Here is a 25024-nt window from a genome sequence, read left to right as displayed (position 1 = left end):
AACTCCAGCTCTGCTCCCAGGCTTTGCTTGGGCTCCCCACAGCACCTGCAGCACCATCACCACTGCAGGGGAGGCAGCTTTTGTCCCTGCAGGTCCCCAGCCAAGGCCAAGGCCACAGCCTGGCAGCATCCCCCAAAAAACCTTGATGGCAGCCTGAGCACTGCAGCAAACCTCTGCCCCTTCCCAGAGAGAAGGGGGAGCTGGAGGATGAATATAGTCTTTTTATTGACTACTTTTGAGTAGAACAAACTAAATACATCTGTAACAGTTTGGGTTCCTTTATACAGGACATTAAATAAGTTATGCACAGGAATGAAGTAACAAATTTCTATTACAGAATTAAATGTCAAAAAAAATATAGAAACCTCAACCCAATGTCCTCCCATGTCCCAAGTTCACATTTATCATTCCATGTTTTAAAAAACAAACAAAAAAAGAAGCAATCATTCTAATCATGACTGTTAGTATTTCATTCATTTACACTGGGGTTAATTTTAATACACAGCCATCAACGTTGCATGAGAATTATGGAAGACAATCTATTTACAAGCAATTCCAGCTGTGCCCTGCTCTCCCTTCCCATCCCACCTTGGCACAGTCAGCCACTGCTGACCCACAGCATTAGGTCAGGGCTGCAGGTGAGGACAATGACATTATTTACCTGAGGCTGCTCCAAATGTGCCCCTTAGGGCAGGAAAACCCTTCAGCCCTGCCTGCAGTGAGGATGCCAGGGCAGCCCCTTGCCCTGGTGCTCTCAGAAGCCCAAAGTGCTGCTCCTCCCCACTGAGGCATCTCCTCCTTGCCACGGATGTGGGCACAGCAAATCCCGAGTGGCACGGACAGAGCTGAGTTCTGGGGTCCTTGTGATGGCCACCTGGGGCTCCCCTGGCCACCTCCCTCTGCCCTGGCTGGGTGGCACCTCCCGGCTGCTGCAGGTCAGGGTGGCTCCAGTGCCACCCCCACTGGAGGCTGCCTCAATCCCTGTGGCTGTGCTGGGCTCAAAGGGCTCTCCCAGGACTGACTCCTGGGGACACATGGGGAGACACTCCCCACTGCCACTCCAGAGCTGGCTTCAACACCAGGAATGGTGGCTTTTTTGCATAATAAAACCTTGCAGACACACAAATTACCCACTCTATCCCACAACAGCAGCTTCCCAAAGAGCTTTCCCAAGGGGCCATAGTTGGTGCAGTGGGTTGTCCATTCATCCCCACTGCAAACTCTGACAATTTATTACAGCTCCATTATTCACCTCCAATTGAAAAAGTGATCAAAAATAATTTGGGAATTACTCGCCTCATTGGGCTCCAGCCCAACAATTGCACACACACAGTCATGGAGACAGGGCTTTGCTGAATAGATGGATTTCTAGAGCCTGTCTGTGTGACAGTGGGAATTTGGAGCAGCTCCCCAAGGGCACATGCCCATCCCTCCCACGGGCTGTGCCACTGCTGACCTCCATGAGGCATCTGAGACCAGCCCTGCTGTGCCCTGGGACAGCCCTGCTGCAGGTCTGTGTTCATCACAGCTTGCACTGCCCTGAATCCCTCCAATCCCTCCTTTCACACCACAGCAGGGCCTCTCAAGTCAGATCTCCCCATCCCCACAGAGCCATGCTCTGAGCCTGCAGTTTTGGGATGGTCTCCAAAGGCAGGACAAGGCAGCAGTGGCTGCACATCCCTGGGTATCTTCAGATGCAGCACCACAGGATCCTCCTGGAACTGGAGGGAGGAAGTGATGCAGGACACCAAGTCCTGCCTTTCTTTTACCAGTTTGGTTGATGTGTACAGAGAGCACAGGCTGTAAATAACCCCCCTGCACCCTGTGAGGATCGCTGGGCTCAAAAACAACAGCAGGAACTCACAACCCAACAGCTTCCAGGCAGTGAAAAAAAGAAATGCTTTCTGCACAGCAAAACAACAGTCCCCAGGTGGAAAGGGCAGCTGCACCCAACCCCAGATCTGCTCTGCACGTGTTTCGTTAGCACAGGTCCCACCCAGGAAACACACAACTGTCTGTACCACCACAGAATGGGATGAAATCCAAGCCATACCATTGTACTTCCCCAGCACTGACATTTGGTTTAGAGCAGACAAATCCTCTCCTCCCTCTCTGCAACCATCAGCTGCCAACCTGCAGGCAGGAGCAGCAGGCTCAGCTCTTGCCATGGCACAAGAGGATGAGATTCTCCTGCTGGGCAATCAGCTCCAGTCTGTTCACACCAACAACTGGCTGGCACGGCCACCTGAGGCACCACTGTCTGGGAGCGAGATAAAATCCAGGGATATTATGGAAGAAAGGTGGCTGAAGGAGGTGGTGGCTCAGACACCTTGGGAAGCCTGAGCAGGCCACAAGGACAGGGCTCCCTGCTGGGGCACCACACACTCAGCATCACTGGTGTGTCCAGGTCCCCCAGGTGTGTGCCCAATGCCCCCCAGGTCCTGACGATGCTCTGGTGCCCCCCAAAGAGGGGCAGGGAGCTGCTGTGGATAAGGCTCATCCCAGTTCATGAGCCATAAAGGAAAAGGCAGGATGAGATGGCAAAGCCAGGGTGTCGGTTGCTCTGAGGAGGCGGCACAATGTGTCAGATGATAAGAGTTATTGTGGGGGTTTTTTTCAGCTTAAAAACCCCAGGAAACCAATAAAATGGAGTGAACCAAACCTCCCTTCTAGAGCCCATTTGTATCTATTGCTGTCACAGATGCTGGGGTGGAGGAGCGGGACGTGGTTGCTGAAGTCTTCTCAAGGGCTGGGCTGGGAACGCCGTCGAGGCTCTTGGCAGCTGCTGCCACCCGGCCCGTGGGCAGAGCCAGGGGCTTGCTCTGGCCATGTAGGCCTTGGCCACAGATCCGGTGGTGCCTCTCCCAGTCCTTGTGCTGGCAGAAGGAGCCGCAGTACCGGGCGATGTTGCAGCCGCTGCACGTCTCGCTGGCTTTGCGACCGCAGTTCCAGCAGCTCTGCAAGACCAAAGACACCGTGCTTGAAAGGGGTTTAGTTTCCAAGAGCTGCAGGATGGTGCTGACTCAGCTCTGGAGGGGCCTGTTCATCCCCTATGGCCCACACTTGGTAATATTAAAATGAGCAATCCATTAATTCCTGCTATTTCACAGCTCATTGCCAACCGTTCTAACCCCCACTCCTCTTCTCTGCCCAAAGCTACTGCCAGACTGCTCTGGTCACATCCTCTCCCCTAGATCCACCCAAATGCAGAGAGGAAACAGCAGGCAAGGGCTGAAAAACATGCTGCAGATGCTGCTATTGGGTCTTTTTATTTCCTGTTTGAAGCAGCTCTATTTTGGTCTCGCTCCCAGCCAAGCGCTCACCGCAGGGATTACAACGTGCTGCACAGGCACCATTTGCTCCGCACCCCGCCTTAGCCGCACAAGAGGTTGGAGCAGGCCAATTTGGAGAAGAAAAAAGCTCATTTGAAAGCCTCCCAGCCAGGTGGAAGCACTGCCAGAGCCTGAGCTTCAATCTGGAAGCTCAGCAAAGCCCTCTGGCCGCCGGGAGAGGTGTCAGCTGGTGGGCTCCCGGCGTGCCACCGTTCCCCTCCGAGCACAGGGCAAGGGGCCAGCGCCGGAGCGGCGGCTGCAGCTGCTCCGAGGACGGGAGCTGGTGGATCAGCTTCCTTGCAGCTGGACCCAGGCACAGCAAACACGTACTGTGAGGGTGAGCTCAGCTGTGGGAAAGCAGCCTCTGCCAGGGCCAGCCTGCTCTGATCCCACCCAATGGGGCACCTTTGGGGAGACATCACCACTGTGACCCCTGGCAGAGAGCAGTGGAAACAGAGAAGTGAGGTGGTGGGAGATGCTGTTGTGGGCAAGAACAGTGAGATTCCCTGCTTCTGGGTTCTGCACTGGAGCCAGCAGCTCTGGGTGATGATTCACAGTCCAGTAGCAAAGCACCAAAAGGAGCTGGTTGTGAGTGAGCTGCTCCAGAGCCAGCCTGCTCTGATTCCAAACAACAGGGCACCTTTGGGGCAACAGCACCACTGTGACCCCCGGCAGAGAGCTGTGGAAACAGGGAAGTGGGGTGGTGGGAGATGCTGGGCTATGACAGGCAGCCCTGTTGTGGGTAAAGGCAGTGAGATTCCCTGCTTCTGGGTTCTGCACTGGAGCCACCAGCTCTGGGTGATGATTTACAGTCCAGCAGCAAGGCATGAAAGGGAGTTGGTTGTGAGTGAGCTGCTCCAGAGCCAGCACAGCCCCAAGGTTCCTCTGCCTTCCAGGAGAAGCAGGACTTGTGAGCAAAAAGTCCCTGTCAAAGGCTGTGGTAACTCTTGGAAAACTGGGTCACTGCTTCACAGCTGTTTACACTTCAACTGTTTTTAAACTGTGTTGCAAAGGTTACATGATGTGCCAGAACACAGGACAGCTTTTAGAGATGTGCTCTGGGGCTTGCACGGGGGGTGCTCAGCAGCTCCTGAGGTCCTACACTGCTTCCCAACACGGCTGGAAGAGGAAGACACTCTTCTGGTAATCCCCTACAGAGAAATCACTGCTTGCCTCATTCCTCCCATGGCTTCCTAAGCAGTTCCACCCACACCCATCATGTGTTTATTGACTGCTGCATTCAACAGCTAAACAGAGAGCTGCATCCACCAGCATCACTTTCTCTTTGCTTCCCCACTTCTCAATCCCACAAAATCCCTGATCTGGGTCCAGTTCAGGATTCCCAGTGGTGCCTTCAGGTGGCTGCTGCATACACACAGGTGCCACAGACATTGTTTGGGCTGATTCCCTACCAACAAAAAAGGGATTTTTTTAATGATATCAGTGCACTGATTGGAGGGAAACTTCCAAAAGTAAAAGGTCAAGCCCAGGCTAGACAGGGCTTGGTGCAACCTGGTCTAGTGGGAGTTGTCCCTGTCCATGGCAGGTGCCTTGAAACAAGATCATATTTAAGGTCCCTTTCAACCCAAACCATTCTGTGATCTATGATTCTCAGACAGGGGATGGGGGACCTGCAGGCTCCGAGTCACCATCAGACATGACCTGAAAGCTTTGTGAGTCTTGCAAACTCCCTCCCTGGGCTGTCCCCAGGCCACCTTACCTCCGTGGACTCCTCCTGTTCGTTTATGACCAGGAAAGCATCCTCGGTGGCCTGGCGCTTGGCGTCGGCGATGGTCTGCTCCATGCGCGCCCTCTCCGAGGCGATCATCTCGAACGCCTTCTGCTCCGCCTCCGCCACCGCCTTCTGCACCTCCGACATGGCCTGGCGCTTCACCTCGTTCACAGCTTCTTCTGGAAGGAAACAGCAGCTTCACCCACCTGCCCAGGCAGCGGGATGAGCCTCCCAGAGCAGCAGAGGTGCAGCGGTGCGTTCCCAGCGGGTCACTGACAGCACCAGCATCCCAACTGCTCATGGGAGAGGCAAGGCCAGGCTCGGTCCCATGAGATCCCCACTGGCACCACAGAGGAGGTTGGAAAACTCAAGATGGGTGGGGATGTTGTCAGCCAGATGTGCACCTCCCAGGGCGTTCCTGCAGCTGGGCTTCTGCTGTTCCCGCACAGCAGAGCTGCAGTGCCTGTGTTTACCCCAGCCAAGCCAGCAGAACCCATGGCCGAGGTCACCAGCAAACACTCACCAGCTTTTTTCCAAATCTCCTCAGTGACGTAGCCCGTTCCCGACCTGCTGCTGAACTCCCGCAGTGAATCTGTTGGAAAAAGGGACACAGGGAAAAGTTGGCAAAGCCTCATCTCACCCAGCTGCTGCCTACACGCCCAGCTGAACCTCAGGACATTGCTGGGCAAGGTAGGACTGACCAGCTAAAACTCAAAGCAGAGGATTCCAAGGGTTAAAGCCATTCCTCAAACTCTCAGACGACAAATTACAACATTTAATTAGCACCTTGCATAATTTATGACATTATATAACCTATTTCCATCTCCTGGTACTCTATAGTAACAGTCAATACTTATAAATACATGTTATCCAACCTCTGCACTGTTCAGACTCTGTGAGCACCAGCAGTTTACATTAAGCACAGCACTTCCTACTCTCTCTGGGGCTTGAATTGATGCACAAACTGTCCTGAAAGACACCTGGGGATGCTGCATGATGTTTAACTGCACCTTCTCACAAGAGCAATGGAGCTTGAAAATAATCCCCAGGTCCCACAAGGGGAGAAAGCATCAACAGCGCTCCCAATTTATATTAAAATTTTTAATTATATCACCTTTAGCAACACAGGGCTCTAAGTGTATTAGTCATGATCTACTTAAATACAGAAGGGCTAAAAGCTGGCTGTGCCCCTCAGGCTGTCACACATGCCCAGCCACTCCATGATGACAGCTGGAGCCACGGGCACTTGAATTCCTTGCAGGAGGATTCACTCTTTATTTTATATACAAAAAAGTGGAATATATATCAAATTGACATTTATTCCTGTTAGAAAAAAATCAATTTTTATTATTGAATAATCATGGCCCTTTTTTTTTTTCCTAGGACTTGATTTACAGCATATTTGTTAAGATAGAAATTAGAATTACATCCAAATCAATCAAATCAGCATTTTAGACTTGTTTTTTGTATAGGGTCAAACCCCTGCATACTCGAGGAGAAAACTAGTCAGCTTGAATAAAGTTAAGTTGACTCATGGTATAAAAATAGAATTAAGGTAGTTATTATACTTACAAAAGTGTTTGGTATTTTTAGAATAAGTAGACCTTGACATTTAAAATCCTTTAGGCAAGAAGGACTGGAAGGGGAAAAGGAGTGGAGCCAAACACCTCTCCTGCCTTTGCAACCTCTCCTGTCTTTTCCCCACCCAGGTCTTTCAGCTTTGGATCAACTTGGCTGCATTTGGTCAACAAATACAGCTCAGTGACAAGGAAGACACTCTTCTGCACGAGCAAAAGTGCCTTTAGATGTCAACAAGTGCTGCTTCCAGGAGCTCACCCAGAACCTTCCAACATATCCAAGGACCCATCTCTCTTTGCCTTGTTGACAGTTACACGCTGCTTAATTTATAATACAATTTGAATACATTATCATCACTTTATCCCTAAGGATAATTAGACACCTCCTACAGGAGAGCTGGCCCAGCACACCCACCCCAACTCACCGCTGCTGACAGAGTCGGAGCTGCCGGGGCTGTGCCGGGAGAGCAGCTCAGCGCCCGCCTTGCGCGGCTCTGCCGTCTCGGTGCAGCGCCGCTTCCAGTAGTTGAGCTCCTCCCGGTCGGCCTCCTGGCAGCGCCGCAGCACCGCCATGGAGCGCCGCGTCTTCTCCACCATCTCCATGATGCAGTTCAGTGCCTGTGGGAGGAACGCGCCCTCAGGTCTTGCTCAAGAGGGTGTGACCCCTTCTCTGCAGGGACCACGGACAGGACACGGGGGAACGGCCTGAGGTTGTGCCAGGGGAGGGTTAGGGTGGGTATCAGGAAAAGGTTGTTCCCCCAAAGGGTGGTGGGCATTGAACAGGCTCCCTGTCCCAAAGCTGACAGAGCTCCACTAGTGTTTGCATGTTCCTCTTGGGCACTGGGTCTGACTCCTGGGGAAGGAGTTGGCCTCGATGATCCTTGTGGGTCCCTTCCAGCTCAACATATTATGAGATCCTGAATGTCTCATTGGAGGTACCATGGAGGGACCATTCAAGGCAGATGAGACAAAAGGAAGGTAATTTCACAGGAACAGGACTTGGTATTTAGGGTGATGCAGCACTCAGACAGGGTGCCATGCCCAGGGATGCAGTACCAGGTGGGGAGGAGGAGATCACACCTGCGCCCTAAGGCCTTGGTCACCACAGGAAGTGGCTAAACACCTCCAGGCCATGCTCCTAAAGGTGGAGGGGAAAACCCCACCACTTTGAGAACCCTATGGGAATAGGGTCTCTGTGTAACAGTTGCCTATGATCCTGGTGCCAGCTCTTCACACCTAGTCTAACTCCAAATACTCAGCTATAGGGCCCCTGCTCCACCCCCTCCAAAAAAATGATTAGCTTTAGGCAATAATGTCTCTCTGCAGTTCTGATCAAAGCTGAATTTCAACCCCATCTCTGAGGGAAATGCGCCAGTGAAGTGCTTGAGGAGCAGGCTTGCTCAGAAGGAGAAAGCTTAGCATAAAGTCTGCCAGAAGCACCTTGTGGCCCATAAAAAGCTGGCACCTCAGGAAAGAAAGTCCTTAAAACAATAATGATGTGTTTACTTATTTTTAATGCCCATATTCTGACTGCACATAACACACCTGCACGTCTGTACGTCCCATGCTGGCCAAGGCTGTGGCAGAAAAGACTACAAGGTCAAGGGATCTTGTGGGACCTGGGGACAAGGCTGGGTTTGGCTGCTCAGACAGCCATGGCAGCACCTGGCTGTGCTCTGCTGGAGAAGCTCCCCAGCTCCAGACATTTCACCCACACTGAATTTTGCTTCCCCTGACCATGGGCAGAGAAAACCCACCAGGAGAGTTACAGCTCCTATCCACCCTCTCCAGCATCCACCTTCTTGTGGTGGCTTGTTCCTCCACCAGCCACCAGGAGAGCCTGGATACAGTATCAACATCAAAATCACAAACTGGAGCAGGTGGAACAATGGGTTGCTGCATCCCACAGAGCTTCCCACATGTCCTGCCACTCCTTACGTGATCAAGATGCTTCCACTCGTCTGCCCACTCCCTCTCTGTTAAGCGGTGATCCACCAGCTCGTCCTGGTACCCTCCATTCAAACCTGCAACAAGCCACAGCCAGAAAGGGATTAGGTGAATTGAGTGTTTGCACTGCTCCAAGGGATAATAAAGAGCTTTATTTCCAGCTCCATATAGCTGCAATTTTAAAACACATCCCAAAGTGGTGGCTCTATAGTGGTGATTCCATGCTGGTGCTTTTCCATCGCTGTCTGCATCACTCTCTGGGAAGGGCTACAATCCACTTGTGGCTCTGGCTCTGACCTGCTTGTGGAGCTGGTTCCCTGGGAACTCAGAGCCTGTGATTCAGGCTGTCCTGTTGGAAATACAGCATGCACCTCCCACATACCTCTGGGAGAAACAGGGCAGGGGCTCAGGTCTGCCCTCTTGCTTTTAGTCACCTTGGAAATGTTACTTTTTATTTCTCTTCACTCTGTTTCCTGCCTGCTGGGCTGGCTGCGCTCAACTCATACACACCAGGTCCTTCCTCCTCATCCTCAGTAGCTCCAGTCTTTACATATATACAGGGAAACACAAACTCTCAATCTTTCTTTTTTAACCTCCCATGGTGAGTTGTTTCCTCTGAATTCCCTGCAAAAACTCTGCTGAGGACATGCCCACATTACACAGCTTTGGGTGTGAGTGACCAAGTGGGGACCAATGTTAGAGCTCAATCAAGAGCCCTCCAGTGTTTCTCACCAAGCCCTCCATGCCTGTCCCGGATCTCTCTGTGCTCCAACATCTTGCTGGGGTCCCTGTAGAGGTGGGAGGTGGCGATATCTTCCAAGGTGTAGTGCTGGAGGGGTGGTGGGGTGGGGTGGAACTGCCCGCTGGGGTTCATCAGGGGGATGGTGAGGGCAGGGCTGTGCCGGGGCGCGGGGCTGATGGTGCACACCCTCTTGGCCGGGGGCTCTGTGGGCAGCGGCTCCCTCTCAAAGCTGCTGTCGTCCCTCCTGCAACCACACCAGCACAGACAGGCACTCATTAGCATCCCACAAACACACTCAGAAAGGGAAAGATGCAGTTTTTGAAGCAGCAGAGTTTGGGCAGTGCTGATTTTACCAGGGGGTTAAAGCAGGGAGCTCAAACACACACACTCAATTTGTGAAGCGATGCACAAAGCGACCCTGTCAAAGAAAAGGTTCAGGATGCCCGAGTGTTGTGATTCATCTTTCTGAGCATGACCAAATTAAAATTTCACAGTTCTTATAAATTTGAGGCATGCTCCACATAATTACATAACAACTTTTATCTTGGAATAAAAAGTGGTGAAAATGAACCACATCCTTCTCAGCTCTGCCAGTGCCTCCATTCACTGCTGGGGTAGTGGAAAACAGCTCAGCTCTCCAGTGCTGCCCAGAAGTCCTCTGGGACAGAGCCTGCCTGAAAGAGGAAAATAGCCTGAATGCACAGTGCAAGAGGAGCAGTCATCAGTGTCTTTTTAACAGCCAGAATAATTATTGGGAGTGATGAGATCCTGGATGCTGCCTGAAGCTTTGCCAACAGCAAAGATAAAATGAAAGTCATGACTTCAACAACTTACAGAATGACAAAAGAATGACAAAAGCTGCTTTTACCTGTCTGGACTGTGCCTCTTCCCATTGCCATTCACCTCGATGAGCAGCTCGGAGGAGTCGGCAGGGGACGTGGTGTTGGTGTTGAGCAGGATGTGCTCATGCTGTGCCAGGTACTGGGAGGGTGTCTGCTTGGCAGCACGGGCACAGTGCAGCAGCTCCCGCTGCAGCAGTGGGAGGTTGGCCTGGAAAACAAGCACAGGTCTGGATTACAGAGGGGGCAGGAGATTCCAGCCATTCCAGAAGGTTTGCTCTTCATTAACAACTCAGAGCAGTAATTCCTGTGGCCCCCATGCAGGATCCTCCAGCTCCAGGTGTGTGCACTGACAGATTTACCTGTATTTTCCCAGGAGCTGAGGATGGCCTGATGTCAGTGTACCCAAAACCCAAGTGCCACAGGAAGCGCTTTGTGCTTCCACCATCTAGTTGCCCAGACAGGCTGTGGACTCCCCATCCCTGAAGGTGTTCAAGACCAGGCTGGATGGGGCTTGGAACAACCTGGTCAGGTGGAAGGTGTCCCTTCCAATGCAGGGGGGTTGGAACCAGATGAGCTCTAAAGTCCCTTCCACCCCAAACCATGCTGTGATTCTGTAATTTAACCACCCCAGACATGCTCTGTATGCCAGCACTTCAGATATTCTAGATCTGAGCTGCCACATGGAGCTTGGTTTGCCTCCTTTATCACCAACAGACAAGCAGACATATGTAGCACACATTCCAGCTTGCTGCCAGCCAGTCCACATGGACACCACTATGGTCTGTGCAGTCTGCCTTGGACCTTAGCAATAACTGCTGTGGTGCTTGCAAGGAGAGCTTTCCCAGCAATGTCACGCTGCCAAGTGGCACAGGCTGGCACAAGGAGCACCAGCAAGTCCCAGCAGCTCCCTGTCACCTTCAGAAAGGGGATCACAAACGGCCGGAGGGGGAAGTTCGTCGCCTCTTGCAGCTTGCAGTGAAATTCCTCAATTGTCACCGTCGAGTTCTGAGAAAAGAAATTAAGAAATGAAATGACCATTTGTTCTTATTTTTAGACATATGGGAAATGGCTCCAAATGAACAGAACTGGGAGGGTGATTGCATCTGCCACTACAGGGCTGGCAATGTTTGCACTGGATTCTGCCAAATGCAGCCAAAAAGGCTCAGGCCAGCAGAGTGGGAACACTGTGCTAGGACAGGGGTGGGAACTGCCTGGCCCAGCATCTTCCCAGCTCTGGGGTTGGGAGGTGGAGGCTGGCACTGGGAGGCAGCACGACCCAGCTGGCATCTCCTGCACAATGGCCCAGTGGCCTGGGGCAGGCTGCAGGGAGCCAGACTGTGATCCCAGCTGCTCAGAGCTGCACACCTCCCTTTTCTTTCTTCCTGCTCTGCTTATTTAACCTAAGGACCATCCTTTCTTTGACCTCTTCTCACCTAACCTAACAACCATCCATGAAGTCTCCACCAGCCTGCTGCTCACCACAGTCCTCCCCTGGCCCAGCCCTGTATTCCTTAGGGCTGTTCAGGCTCAGGGCTCCCTGGGACAAGCAGCATTTGAAAACCTGCACGTACAAAGCTCATCCCTGCAGCAATTACCACAATCCAGAGTGGACCTGGACAGCTTATCATTACCTTTGCAAAAAGGTAAGCTAAAATACTACCCTACATCCATGGAAATATCTCATGCTGTATAAATGCTGCAGCAGCATTTTGCATCCAGTGCTCAAGCACTTGGAATGCCCCCAAGGACACGGACAGACCCACATTTGCATCCCACTCCAACCTTGGAAGCAGCAATGCTCCAAGCTGCTGCAGTCTAGCAACCTGCACTGCATGCTGAGCCTCAAAAGAAATGTGCCAAAAAGCAGAGATCAGCTTGGGAGCCCCACTGGGTGCCCCACAGGACCACAGCTGGCCAGGCTGTGTGGTGCTGGGCTCCAGGGCCTCAGACCAAGGTCACAGAATCCTAGAACAGTTTGAGCTGGAAGGGATATCAAAGCTCATCTCGTTCCAACCCCCTGCCATGGGCAGGGACACCTTCCACCAGCCCAGGTTGGTCCACACCCCATCCAACCTGGCCTTGGACACTTCCAGGGATGGGACAGCCACAGCTTCTCTGGGCAACCTGTGACAAGACCTCATCACCCTCACAGGGAAAAATTTCTTCATAATATCCAAACTAAACCTACTTTCTTTCCCTTTAAAGCTATTCTTTCCTTGTCCTATCGCTCCACACCCTTGTAAAGCACATAGAGCATTATTTCCAGAGCACTGGACAGCATTTCTCCCAGTATAACTGCAAATACTGGGTACAATTCCACAGCTACACCCATTCATCTGCATTTGAAGGATATTCTCATATCACGGAGAATGAGAGGAGCTTTAAGATCCCTTCCAACCCAAACCATTCTGTGATTCTATGATTTACAGAAAAGCTTTGTGCAAATCCTTCCAGGTTTCCTCAAGATTAGCTGCACACAAACTCATGTCAAAGCCATTGGGCAAATAGCTTTTTAAAACCCACCAAAGACAAGAAGAAAGAAGTCAGCAAGTTTCCCAGAAAGAATAAACATGACAGAGTCTTGCTCAGCCTCCAGCTCTGCTTGCAAAGACACAAACAGACAACACTCTGTGACTGGGGCATGCTCTGGATGCTGGGATCCCACTGCCAAAGTACTCTGGGAAAATCCAGGCAGCCCGGGCTGGTGAAGGACTTACCACCAAGGCCAGGACGAGGGTCCGGACCTTCTCCCCGATCTCCGGTGAGATGTCGTTGCCAAACTGCTGCAGGGTGGTGAGGAAGCGCTTCAGCTTGCTGAGCTGCCGGGCACCACACGTGGCTGGGAGCTGCTGGTTTGTCAGGGAGGAGGAGGAGGAAGAGGAAGGACCATTGCTCAGCCTCTGTGGTGGGGATGGTGCTCCATTCAGTGTCGGAGGGGAATGGTTTATTCCATTGGGCACTGCAAATGGGAGGCAGAAGCGACACTGAGCATCAGGTGGGCACATCCCTGTGGTCTGGTGCTTAGGAGGATCCATCTCCCACCCGGGAGGCTGCTGGTGACAGATGGCAGCTCAGGTGCCTCCACCTCACCCCAAGGAGTGCTGACAGATCCTGCCCCAGCACCCACCCACCATCCCTCCCCAGGGATTTACAGGGAATTTCGCAAACACTGTTGTTTTTTCCAACCTGGTCCCATCTGCAACTTTGCCTCTTGTAAGTGGTGAGCATGTCGAAACAGACTGAAAGGCTGGAAGTCTGGGAACTCGGCAAGGGATTAGAATAAATTGTTGACATCCCCAGGCTGTGGTTGCACAATCTCGAGGCCTGTCTGACGAGCAGCTGTGCACCAGGGCCCCAGCTCGGTATGAACCCAGAATTTCAGAGGTGAATAGCACATCAATGTAAATATAATGTTCCTGATCCACTGGGTTATCCTTAAAAGCCCAGCCCTGGATTCCTTATGGATGTAAGCCCTGACGAGGAGGTCACAAGCCATAAAAACCATTTCAGATGGTGTTCAGAGAAGCCCTGATGCCATCCAGCAGCACTGCCCCTTGCCTGGTGCTCAGAGAAGCCCTGATGCCATTCAGCAGAACTGCCCCTTGCCTGTGGAAGAAGCAGCAACTTGCAAAAAATTGCCAAAACTTCCGCTGCAGCTTCATAAGGATCATATCAAATCCTGCTGAACTCAGTGAGGGGTTTTCCAAGAAGAAGACAGGAAGCCCTTGAACAGTTAAACCACTCTGGGGCTCACCAGGGTCGGAGGCTGGAAAGGCTCTACACACCTGGACCTTCATGGTGAGCACCGGAGGGAAACTTCACCAGAGTCAGTTGAGATGCAAGGAAAGATAAGGCTACAGAGACCAACAAAGGTGGTTCCTGCTAACCAAAGGGTGACAGGCTCTTTGGGGGCCAACAAAGATGTGGCCTTTCATAGCCTGAGAAATGATGAGAAAAAGGTGAAGGCAAGGATTGAGAGGATGGAGGTACAAAGGCAAAAGGAGCTCATGCCTTTTGTTATGGAGAAAAGTGACCTGGAAAACTCCTGTCCACAGCAGTTTCCCCAACGTGGCAAAGGGGCAGGGATGTCAGGATGTACCCACAGGATTAGTTAGCATGGAGCACCAGAAAACCAGAGCTATGTGAAAGGCCAGGCCTCTGACAATTACCCATGAAGGCATTTATTTCATAATAAAAGTGTTACAAATAGGGGGGAGGCTGCCCAGAGAAGCTGCTCTCAAACAGCAAAGGGCTGTGCAGCCCCGCGCTGTCCGACAGCCACAACTGAGGCGCTTCCCCCCTTCTCTATTTCACTTCCTCTTATTCTTTCAGATGAAAGCCTGGGGAGAGCAATGGGCTCTATTTATACCCTGGGAGAACCAGGGGCTGGGCAACCCCTGGGGAGCCCAGGGGCTGTGGGTGACCCTCGGGAGAGGATGCCAAGGATGGGAGCATTGGCAGGCTGGGGTGATCCACGGAAGCGGAGGGAGCTGGGCCGGGGCTGCCGTTACACACAGCCCCATAACAGCTCCCTGTGTTTCTGGGCTCCCCCCTCCTGACCCTGTGCCAACGGCACCACCACAGGGCAGCTGGCAGTTATCTGATCCTGCACATCATCAGGAGCTGCTCCACCACAGACCACACAGCCTGGCTGGGACTCTGTTTCCAGGTGAGAAGACAGTGCTGAAGCAAAGGAGGCAGCATACCCAGACCAGGGGGATTACTGGTTTGGGGAGAGGAGGATGATAAACTCCTGAGAACAAAGTCATCATCTAGGGCTGCTCTTAAATTCTGCTTTAGGCCCTCAAAAGTCACAAGGTTTTGCTGCTTTTCCAACCCTTTGTCAGCGATCCACAGCTAGGCATGGCTTTGTTCCAATGTGCTCCTCCTCACCTGCCCAAGCTGTGGGGTTTGACAGGGCAAGACACACACCCACTGACTCTGACCAAGACCCTCTGGTGCAACTGAGAAATAAAAAAGCAAGAATGAACTTCACCATAGGTCGCACCTCTCATTTATCTTGGAAAGAGGCAATTAAGTCATCCGCAATCAGCAGATTCAGGTTTCTTGGCCCTTAACAGTGTGCCAAGCATTCTCATTGGAAAAATTAATTTCTGTCACTTTGCTAATGGTCTTTTTCTGCCTGAGCAAAAGGAGAGCCATTAAAAATCCCTCAGCATACAAAGATGGGGACAATGTGTCTGGCGGGATAACCCAGTGATTAGTGCTGTTGCCAGCATCACGCAGCACATCAGTGTGAGTCCTCCAAGAGGCTGGATTATAAATCCCCGAATCCCACTGCCAGTGTGAAACTGTGAGATAGCTCAGACACTGTCATGGACAGCAGAGCAGTGCAGAGCCAGCTAGGGAACAATCTGTGCAGGAAAAAAGGGGTGAGAAGGGCCTGGAAAATATGTACATGCCATGTGCCGGGGTCAGATAACTCAATGCCTGACAAAGTAAAGCAGCTTTGCTATGGAATGATGCTTTGAAAAAGACATTAATGGCTTAAATGTTGGCTAAGGGAGGAAAACAGAGGCTGTAAGAAGAGGCTGGAGGTCCATCCTGTCTGTGGATCACCTCTAAGCAACACCCTAGTAGAAAAAGTGGGTGCAAGGCTGTGTTACAGCCAGGCAGGATCAGGATCAACCATGGCTTAATAGGAAAGATTATACAGAGAAGATGGAGAAAAGAGAATCTGGATGGACAGCAAGGAATTTTCAAGGCTGGGAAATTAAAAGAAGAAAAACTTTCTAATCTCAGCTGCAGGAATGCTGCCTGCAAAGTGAGATACAGCAGAGTGGGAATTAACTGCTCCAAAAGATAGAGTGAAAAGCCCAGCACTTGGTTTGTTTGAAGCTGACCTGATAAAAGACTTCAATTTCTTAAGGAGTTTATGGTGGAAATCAAGGCTGCACCTGCAAAGAGAAGGACTCAAGGGAGCACCAGGAGCAAGGCAGGAGCAGGCAGGGGGGTAGAGGGGGAATACAGACATCCTGCATGCATTACAGAGCAGCAGGCAAGCCTCAGCCCCACTTCCTTACAGCAGCACACCGTGGCTAACACTCCCTGTGACCTGGCTAATGGCTGAGATGTGCCCAGTGAGTTCCAGGAGCAGAGCCTTCCCTCCTGGCTAGAGCTATTCCCTGGGAAAAGCAGCGTTCTGGGGTCTTACGTGCAGTCGGAGTGAAGGACACCGGGCGGGGCCCGCCGGGGTTCACGGGGGGCAGCGGAGGCATGTTGGGAGGAGAGGACCTGGACTGGATCTTCACTTCCACGGGCGATCCAGGCATCACTGGCACCCTCTTCTCACCAGCAACTGTACCAAGAGAAGGTGGTAAGGCTGAGTGACAGTCACAGACATGCATTTCCCTGCCCAGCACACGAACAGTTGCAGGGGTGAAGGGAATCACGCAGCGTTCCCTCAGTGCTCTGTACAGTCCCAAAGCTGCCACAGGGAAGAGACAGGACATGGCCCTGAGCTGGGACAGGCACCCAGGGTGCATACTCATGGTGTCCATGCTCACCATGCCAGTCTCCTGACTGCATCTTCTCACCCCTTTTGCCTGAAGATGCTGCTTCAAAGTATTTCTGCCCATTGGCTTTGCTTTGCCCCATTTAAGATCCCTCTGATACTCCCCAGAAGTGTCCACAAGGTTCTCACCAGCACTGAGCCTCTCCAGAGTGATCCCAGTCTCTCAGACCATGCAACAGGTAACCTGGATTTGTGCTGGGCCAGCAAGGGACCAGAATGGCTTGGAGTTGTGGAGATGAGCTGACATCAGTCACTCTCCACCTCTCCTCTGTGTGCAGTCTCTCAGGTCTCACACACAGCCTGCTCACACTGGGGCTTCCTTTCCAGCCTCCGAGGGATGTCCCAGCTCAGAGGACCAGTGTGACCACACTCCCACCTCTAGTGACTGGGATCAGCCTCACAAGGGTGGAAATGAGAAAAAGGAGGAAATATGTGCTCAGGCAAGCCCTGGGGTTTTGGAGGACACTTTTTTTTTTTGGAGAGGGGTGTTTTGGGGTATTTTTTGTTCTTTAAGTCCAGACAACTCATCAGACAAAGCCTAAGGCTCTTCAAAGAGCAATTCCTGTCGGAGCCAATACCATTCTAAGGGTGGTCCCTATTGCACTGCCAGTGCCTCCAGTGCCCATGATGCCAACAAATCATCCCTCTGACATCCTGGTCCCCAGTCCCTGCTCCTCAAACTGGCCCTTGCCTTGCTCAATTAGCTCACTAACGAGTTGTGACCAGCACATCCTGCACAGGAACACGGCTGGGCGTTCCCAAAACATCCATCTGTACCCCAGCACAGGCAGTGAAGGAGGTGCAGACACTTCCATCTCTCCAACGATGCAAGCTGGGCTTCAGACAACTACAATCTCATTTGTAATCCACAGTTACTACCAATATCTGTCAGCTGTAAGAAACTCAGCTTTTGAGTCCTGGCAGAGCGATTAAATGCTGCATTCCCATAAAGCAGTGAATAGATGGCAAACTTCTGCACTGAAAGGCAACCACAGAACCTGCTACTTCAACTCCCGACAACAAAAACGCTCCTTTCGAGAGCAGAGCAAACACAAACTGGCACCTGAGCCCTCGTGCTGCTGCCTGGGATCTGCTCTGTCAGCCCCCAGCACCTGCTCTGCCACCGAGCTGCCTCATTTATTCTCCTTATGGCAAGTCATGGGTAATGCCAGCGAGGTAACAAATGAACTTCGTTACTCCTAACATTTCTTTTTGCTGTTTGCAGGAAGGGGAAGCAGAGATGATACATACTGAAAATCCATGTTTTTCTGCCTAGTCAGTGCAGGTGGAATAAGTGGGGTGGAGGGGCTGGAATTGCTATAAAACCCAGGTCCCAGAATGTTTGTGTCTTCATTTATCTAAGGAAAAAATTCTAGGCTTTTCTTTCATAAAGTGGGGAGACACTGATACCATGGAAAACTACTATAATTTTAACATATAACAACCTCCTTAATACCATATTGCAAACTACTGTTCACATACATTTGGTCCAACTTTCATACAATTGAACCCTGAAGTGCAGACCCTTCCTGTCATTCTCATGCATGAATATGATGTTCAGATGAATAACCATGCCCTGATGTAGGAATATGACATCATTCATGCACACAGGTACCTATTCCAGCAGGTCAGTTTATTGCCAAGGGCAGGGATAGCCCCCTGAATTTCCTTCCTCTTTAAATAAATGCAGCAAAACAGAGAGCAGGTTTAGTGCCTGGAGTTAGGGGTGTTTCCACAACAAAAAGACTGAGTTCCCTCACCCAGGCAGGGAAGGGAAATGTTGCTAAAATTTTCAATCAAAACAGCACTAATTGTGCCTGTCCAGCACTCAGTGTCAGCTGCCCGATGACCACTCAGGGACTCACACCCCCTGCCTGACTCCTCTGATCTTCTTCCCATGGAAATCCCTTTCCCAGGTGTACAACGGCCAATCTGACATTGTCACGCCTTGGAGAGAAACAGTGTGAAACTAATCCTTAAGTTTTCTCCTCTTTCCTCCTAAAATGCTCCTAGGGCATATTATGAAAGCAGAACTAATTTGATTAATTTACAGGGAGGGAGGAATAAATTTCACATGGAATTTACAGCCCCAAAATAAAAGCAGCTACTGTGTGAGACACCAAAACCAAAGCCCACAAGAAGCCAACACCTTCTTTTCCAAGCCCACTCCGACAGACAAGAAGCAAACAGGATTGTTAAACTTAAAAGCTTCCTGCTAATGACCTGGGGCATCTATAAATGTAGATAAAAACCATCTTTCTAAAGCTCTCCATTTTTAGCCTAAACATGTCCATTTAATGAGAATCATGTGAGCAAACCAGACTGTGACCAAGGGTTTGAGTCAGCCTCGAGTTGACCTGGGCCTAAAAATGAGCCAGTGAGCCAATCCCTGGGGAAAAACTGCCTTCCTGGCCTCATTCTTCCCCTTTCACCACTCAGAAATATTTACTGGCTCACCAACAGCAACATGTCAGCACTGCCTCCAGATGTGCAGGGAGGATGCCAAGATGCTCCCCCAAATGTCCCCCACCAGATCACTCACCTGATGCCCAAAGATTCAAATGCTGTCACAGATTTTGGATGATTCCTGTCAGTGACCAAATACACCAAGTGTCACAGCAGAACACCTGACCAGACTGGAAACACTGGGTTGTTTTCCTTCAAAAAAACTCCTTCCAAACCCCCCTGGATTAGAAACACTCACAAGTGCTGTTGCTATTTCCCAAGCAGTGCCTGCAGGAGCAGATCGAACATGTTTATGGCACAAAACTTTTGCTGTCACGCTGCCAAATGTCAAAGCTTTGCAGTGCCACGTGCTCAGCTTTGCACCAGGACCTGCCCAGGTTACCCAGGGAAGGAGGTACCCAGGTGGGTGGGGGAGCTGCCTCCCCAGCCTTGAGCACGCTGGAGTTTCACATGGGAAGACGATTCACTCGGAGTAAAACAAAACTCGATCATGACGATGCTGTTTCAGTCTTGGCTTGGTGCAAGAATTCCATCTTCTCCAAACGGTGGTGGAGCTGCAGACCAGATTTCACAGTGCTGAGCTCCAGATTTCAGATGCTCAAGCTGCCAGCTGGGTACAGACAGCTGCAGGCACAGACCACTTTGTGCTTGTGCCCTATATATTCATGTGCCCCATTTAAGGGGCACAGATGTGCAAGAGACTAAAAAGCCCCAGAACTCTGACTACACCTGGACCCCTTCACCCCTCCATGACACACTGCATGGCTCTGGTTTTATGTGCCCCCACGCTGACTGTTGGTGTGCACCCTATTTCCTTCCCTGCTCCAGTTCTCATCCCAGCGTAACAAATTAAAAGGGAACATATGTCAAGATTAAGTGCAGCTGATGATTTTCCTTTCTGGAGAGGAGAAAGAGCAAAGTAAGACAAGAGAACAAGATGCCAGGAGAAAACCTGGGGTCTTGACTGACCCTCAGGCAAGTTCCACTTCTACACTCACATGGGACTGAGGCTCCAGCTCTCCAACACCACAGCACATTTCAGAGGGGCAGCTTCAACTCCCATTTGAGACAGATTTTATCCTATTTATTTTCTTTAAAGAAGTGTTCCACCTATGGTGTTTAGTACAAGGAGTGTTGCTGTGACAGGTAACCTATGACGAATAGCCAGCATTTGTATGCACTATAAGCAATATAAAGAAGCTGCTCTATTAATCTCTTCATGCCTGTGGGTTTGGGAAAAGGAAAAGGCACAAGGAAAACCACAGCGATAAGTTAGGGAGTATCTCAAGTACACTGGAATTCAAATTAATCCTTAAATTCCTTTGGCAATCAGAGAATAGAATACATGATGAAAAAGAAATAAAAACACTGCGAGGAGAACTGGATGTTACCTTCCCTCAAAAAACAAGATAAGAAACCAGAGAAGAGAGATAGGAATAACCTTGGGGGCAAACAGACACAAATGGTCTCCACCCCATCCTCTTCTCAAAGTTCAAAACACAGTCCCAACAGTCAGCAAGATAATACCAGGAGGTGCTCCACCTGCTCAAGAGAAAGCCTTGACCTGGCTCCCATGGCAGAGCCACAGATTTGCCAAGACCAAGGGAAGAGAGGAAGAGCCACTGCTACAGTGCAGAAAATGTGGATATTTGTATGAATTTACACCACAGTGTCTGCATGGGCACAACTGAATCCAGTCATCTCTGGGAGTGGATTCACCTGCAGGCTTTAAACTGGGCTATCAGCTCGAGACAGTCCAGCCTTTCCTGCTCCCACACTGGACATGGATTTAAAGCCATGGCTGGGTGTTTGGAGGGCTCATACAGCAGGAACACTGGTATCTTCAACCCATTCCTGACACAGGGGTAAGATTCCCCTTGATTCACTGGCACCAGAGTTGAGGAGGAAGGAGGAACCTGCCTGCCCTGGGAGCAATTTTGTAGCTCCCAGTTATAAATAAGCTGCATAGAGTCAGAAGTGCACCTCACCAACCCATGTGTGCCAGACTAGAGCACTCCAGCTTTCTGTAGAAGTCAAAATATGAAATATCTCAGAAGAAATAAGAGAAAACCACATGAAACATGAGACAGCCCTGCACCTATGCCCAGGTAAGGGTTTGCTTTTCCCTTTGGCAGCTTCAGGACTCAGAATCAGACCTTGCCAACAAAGCTTTGACCACTAAATGGTTACATCTGGAACCCTCTAAATTGACAAAGTTCTGGGTTTAGATGATATTTTTTCATGAAGACTGTGTACAAGGGTTCACCCAGTAGTTCAGAATCTCAGGAGCAAAGGCACACAATGGTTTCAGGTAGGAATAAAAGGGTTAATCAGAACAGATGTTTTTGACTTTCATCTAGAACAGGCAGAATGTGCTCATAACCTAAAATGTCACTCCTCACCTCACAAAAATTAAAAGTCCCAAATTCATACCTGCCTTTTGAGGGAAAGGGACTGGAGAACTGTCCCAGGAACAGCAACCAAGGTTAAATCCAGCAGGACAAAGAGAACTTTTCTGGTCACACATGACTCAGGTCTGAGCTTGTTCTGGAGATAAGGGACAGATAGAACCTGCAAAGGGAATTCAGTCCATCCCAAAACATTCATCAAAGCAAGGGAGATAATCCACACTCCAGCCACACCTCTCTTTCCACTGGCCCTACCACCTCGGATGACCATTTGAACTAGAGGCATCACCTACAAGTCAGAAAAATGAACATTTCTAGAAACAATCCTTGGAACCAGAGGCTTCTTTCCCCATCATTTACATGGATCAGAGTCCCTGGTTTAAGATAAAGCAAAACCAAGCTTGGCTGAATGGAGAGAGTACCCATCAGAATGAGGAAAACCAAGGAAGGCCAGACCTCAGTGCCCTCTGCAGTGGCTGGCAGCACCCTGCCTACCACCTAGGGCAGCTCTTTGCACGTGGCAGGGGGTTGGACTGGATGACCTTTGAAAGTCCCTTCTGACCCAAATTAGTCTATGGTTCTATAACTAGCTCAGTGTATCACCCTGGAGAAAAGCCAGGGAAAGGGCCCCAGCGCAGCCGGCCCAGCCCCGACACGTCCCCGCCGAGGAGGACGGGCTGCAGTTGGCTCCTCACAGGGCTCCTGTTGATAGTCTGAATGCAAACGAGAGGCAGCATCAGTGTAACCTGACCTGATAATGTAAATAGGGTGAAATGAAATATGGTTCGCCACCTCCCCAGCTTTGGCGAATGTTTATTTTGAATAACATGCTTATCTGCTCCAACTGCTCACCATCTGTTTTCAGTCTCCACCAAGCTAATATTTTTCACATTTAGGAACTGAGAAATGGGAAGAATTACATTTAAATTTTATTAACATCTTTCCTCCGCTCCAAGGTTGCCTTTCCCTCCCCTTGACGACTCTAAGCCATCTGTAGAGCACCTCTGCAGTTCTCCAAGGCATGCAGATGAGAGGTGATCTACATGCAAAGCAAGAGGATCATTACTCAGGCTTCCAGAAGATGCCATTTACGGCTTCTCCACTGCAATCCCTCCCTCACCTGCTCCCAGACAGCTTCCCCCAAGCTCAAACTGAAACCACATCGTCAAGGAAAGAGCCAATATTTTATCTTTCTGCAGCATCACTGCATCAAAAAGCGGCAGAGGGGGAAGACTGAAGATAAGCATCAGGAACAAGACAGCCAATACAGCAGCCTGAGGAAAAAAAGGATGATTGGGCCTGTCCCAGTTTGGAAGAGAGTGAGACATTGGGAGGTTTGCAGTCAAGAAGACATTTCTACACAAATATTGACATTTATTTGCATGTAGGGTGGTTTCTACAGGTCTCCCTTTGCTCGAGTCAATAAATGATAACTTACAACCAGGAATGGGATAAAATTGTATAAACAGCTCTCCAGCAAGGGCTGGGTCTAACAAGGTCCTTCTCCATCCTCCTCCCTCCATGCCAAAGCACAGAGTTGGCCAAGATGATACTACAGCATCTGTTGCAGTGGGTAACTTATGTTACTGCACAGATACTTCCTCCACTAAATGTGATCAGCCTATTTTTACCCAGCTCAGCTTGGGTTTGTAGCACATCTTGCTTGGCTCCTGAGCTGTAAGATGCTGTGGGAGGGGAGAGGGCTCGGCACCTTGCAGGAGAGCCTTGCATCACACAGGAGGGAACTGCTGAGCCTGGGAGAGGCATTTTATAAATCAAAAATAAACGCGTGTATCTCCATTGCCATCTAGTCCTCTCCCACACACAGCTGTTTCACTTTAAATCTCAATTCAATGTGAAGCTCAGATAGAAGAACTTGAAAGAGCAAAGTATGTTATCGTTCACAACCAGTCCAGAAAGCAGTTAATAAGGGAAATAAGATTAATAATTCATTCCTGAAGGCAGACTGCAGATCTTTATCCATCTTGCCCTTCAGTGAGTTTTATGAAATCCTATTAACGTGCCTGGCCCTACAAACTCATTGGTAGCACAGGTTGGGTTTCGGAGCAGTTCCCACCCAGACAAGCCGCCTGCAGCTCCAGCTCTGCCTGTTCCCTGGCCATGTCAGACACATCAGCCCAAACCCACCTGCAAGGCATTCTTGCCTCCTTAGCTCTGCTTTCCTCCTGGGCCATGGATCTGTACCAGCACCAGTGGTACAAACCCATGGATGCAGGATTCATCCCACAAACTCTCACATCCAACAGCCCCTGGAGTGGGGTGTAAATCAAGTCCACATATTCTGATCACCTTGCTTCTACAGGAACACAAACCACTCTGGTGTGGTATCTCCCCATCTTGCTTCTACAAGAACACAAACCACTCTGGTGTGGTATCCCCCCCTCTCCTGCTCTCTTTTCCCTGAAGGAGCCAGGGAATGGTTACTCTGCCTTAGTAACCATTTACACAAGGTGCAGCAGCCACCTGGGAGCTGTTGCTGTTCTGACACACATGCCATAGCCATTCCCTTCCCACACCACCAGCATCCATCCAAATAAGATTTGGGGACCCAAGTTCATCCCTTCATGTCAATAGCAGCAGCTTTTGCTCCCCACTGTCTTAAAGGGATGTAGTGAGCTCTGCCAGGGAGCCTGTGATGTCCCAGGGCATGGAACCCTCCTCATCCTCACCAGCCACTTGCTGTTCCCATCAGGACACCCTGAAGAGAGGGATATACTCTGGAATATAGCCCAGCAGAATATATTCCTGGAAACCAAAGCCTACAGCATGGCCAGCATTGCAGTTTTAGGATGGGAAGCATTCTGGGGATGGAGAGGAGTCATCCTCCCTCCCCAAACCACCCCTCTGGCTGCTCAGACCCCTTGGGCCAGGGTTACAACCTGGGCCAGGGCAGTTGTTCAGCAAAGCCAGAGATGCTCACGAATTCATTTGTTTAGTTACTGCTGAAGTATTTTGGTCATTTTTCATTAATTCATTGTTCCATTCAACATCATGGAATCAAGGCTTTTGTTTTCTTAAATCACCCACTCCTTTAACAATATTAAGAAATATTTACTCCTCTGCACTATTTACTCCTTGGGCTAAGGTGCTCTGAATGAAAAATGAAAGCAGTTACAGATATCAAACAGGCAATTATCACAATCATGGAAAAATTAGTTCTTAAAAGTCTTAGCCTGCTGCACTGCTCTCCAAAGCCTCCAAGTCAGAGTGAAACAACGGTGGCAGGAGCAAACTTTCCAGATGGGAACATCTGTGTCTCATTTGCTGCAGGGAAGAAAACACCAGGAAGATTAATGGCTCCTGAGTCCAGTGGAGCCCAAACACAACACGTACAAAAGGGATACCATTGGGAAAGACTTGGAGCAACAGCCTGGTATCAAAGATTCAGGGTTTTATTTAATGATTATTTTGTGGGGTTTCTA

The 25024-nt window shown here is 50.3% G+C and overlaps 1 protein-coding gene across 2 annotated transcripts in view; it reads right to left on the bottom strand.

Annotated features, from left to right (window-relative positions):
• Window positions 1-207: 207 nt before the first annotated feature.
• The window catches only part of CBFA2T2 (CBFA2/RUNX1 partner transcriptional co-repressor 2), a 62226-nt gene continuing 37409 nt past the window's right edge, over window positions 208-25024 (bottom strand). For both annotated transcript variants that reach the window (XM_071572627.1, XM_071572628.1), the window contains exons 2-11: window positions 16348-16491; window positions 12890-13131; window positions 11088-11177; window positions 10199-10380; window positions 9321-9574; window positions 8580-8665; window positions 7067-7259; window positions 5588-5656; window positions 5053-5243; window positions 208-2957 (exon numbers count right to left, since the gene is read on the bottom strand). In XM_071572627.1, the coding sequence (XP_071428728.1) occupies window positions 2670-2957; window positions 5053-5243; window positions 5588-5656; window positions 7067-7259; window positions 8580-8665; window positions 9321-9574; window positions 10199-10380; window positions 11088-11177; window positions 12890-13131; window positions 16348-16491 (1739 nt within the window). In that variant the 3' untranslated portion in view covers window positions 208-2669. The remainder of the gene's footprint in view (window positions 2958-5052; window positions 5244-5587; window positions 5657-7066; window positions 7260-8579; window positions 8666-9320; window positions 9575-10198; window positions 10381-11087; window positions 11178-12889; window positions 13132-16347; window positions 16492-25024) is intronic.

This window comes from Pithys albifrons, chromosome 18 (assembly GCF_047495875.1).
Source record: "Pithys albifrons albifrons isolate INPA30051 chromosome 18, PitAlb_v1, whole genome shotgun sequence".
NCBI lineage: Eukaryota > Metazoa > Chordata > Aves > Passeriformes > Thamnophilidae > Pithys > Pithys albifrons.
The sequence above is the reverse complement of the archived record's forward strand: the minus strand, read 5'-3'. Positions and strand labels throughout refer to the sequence as shown.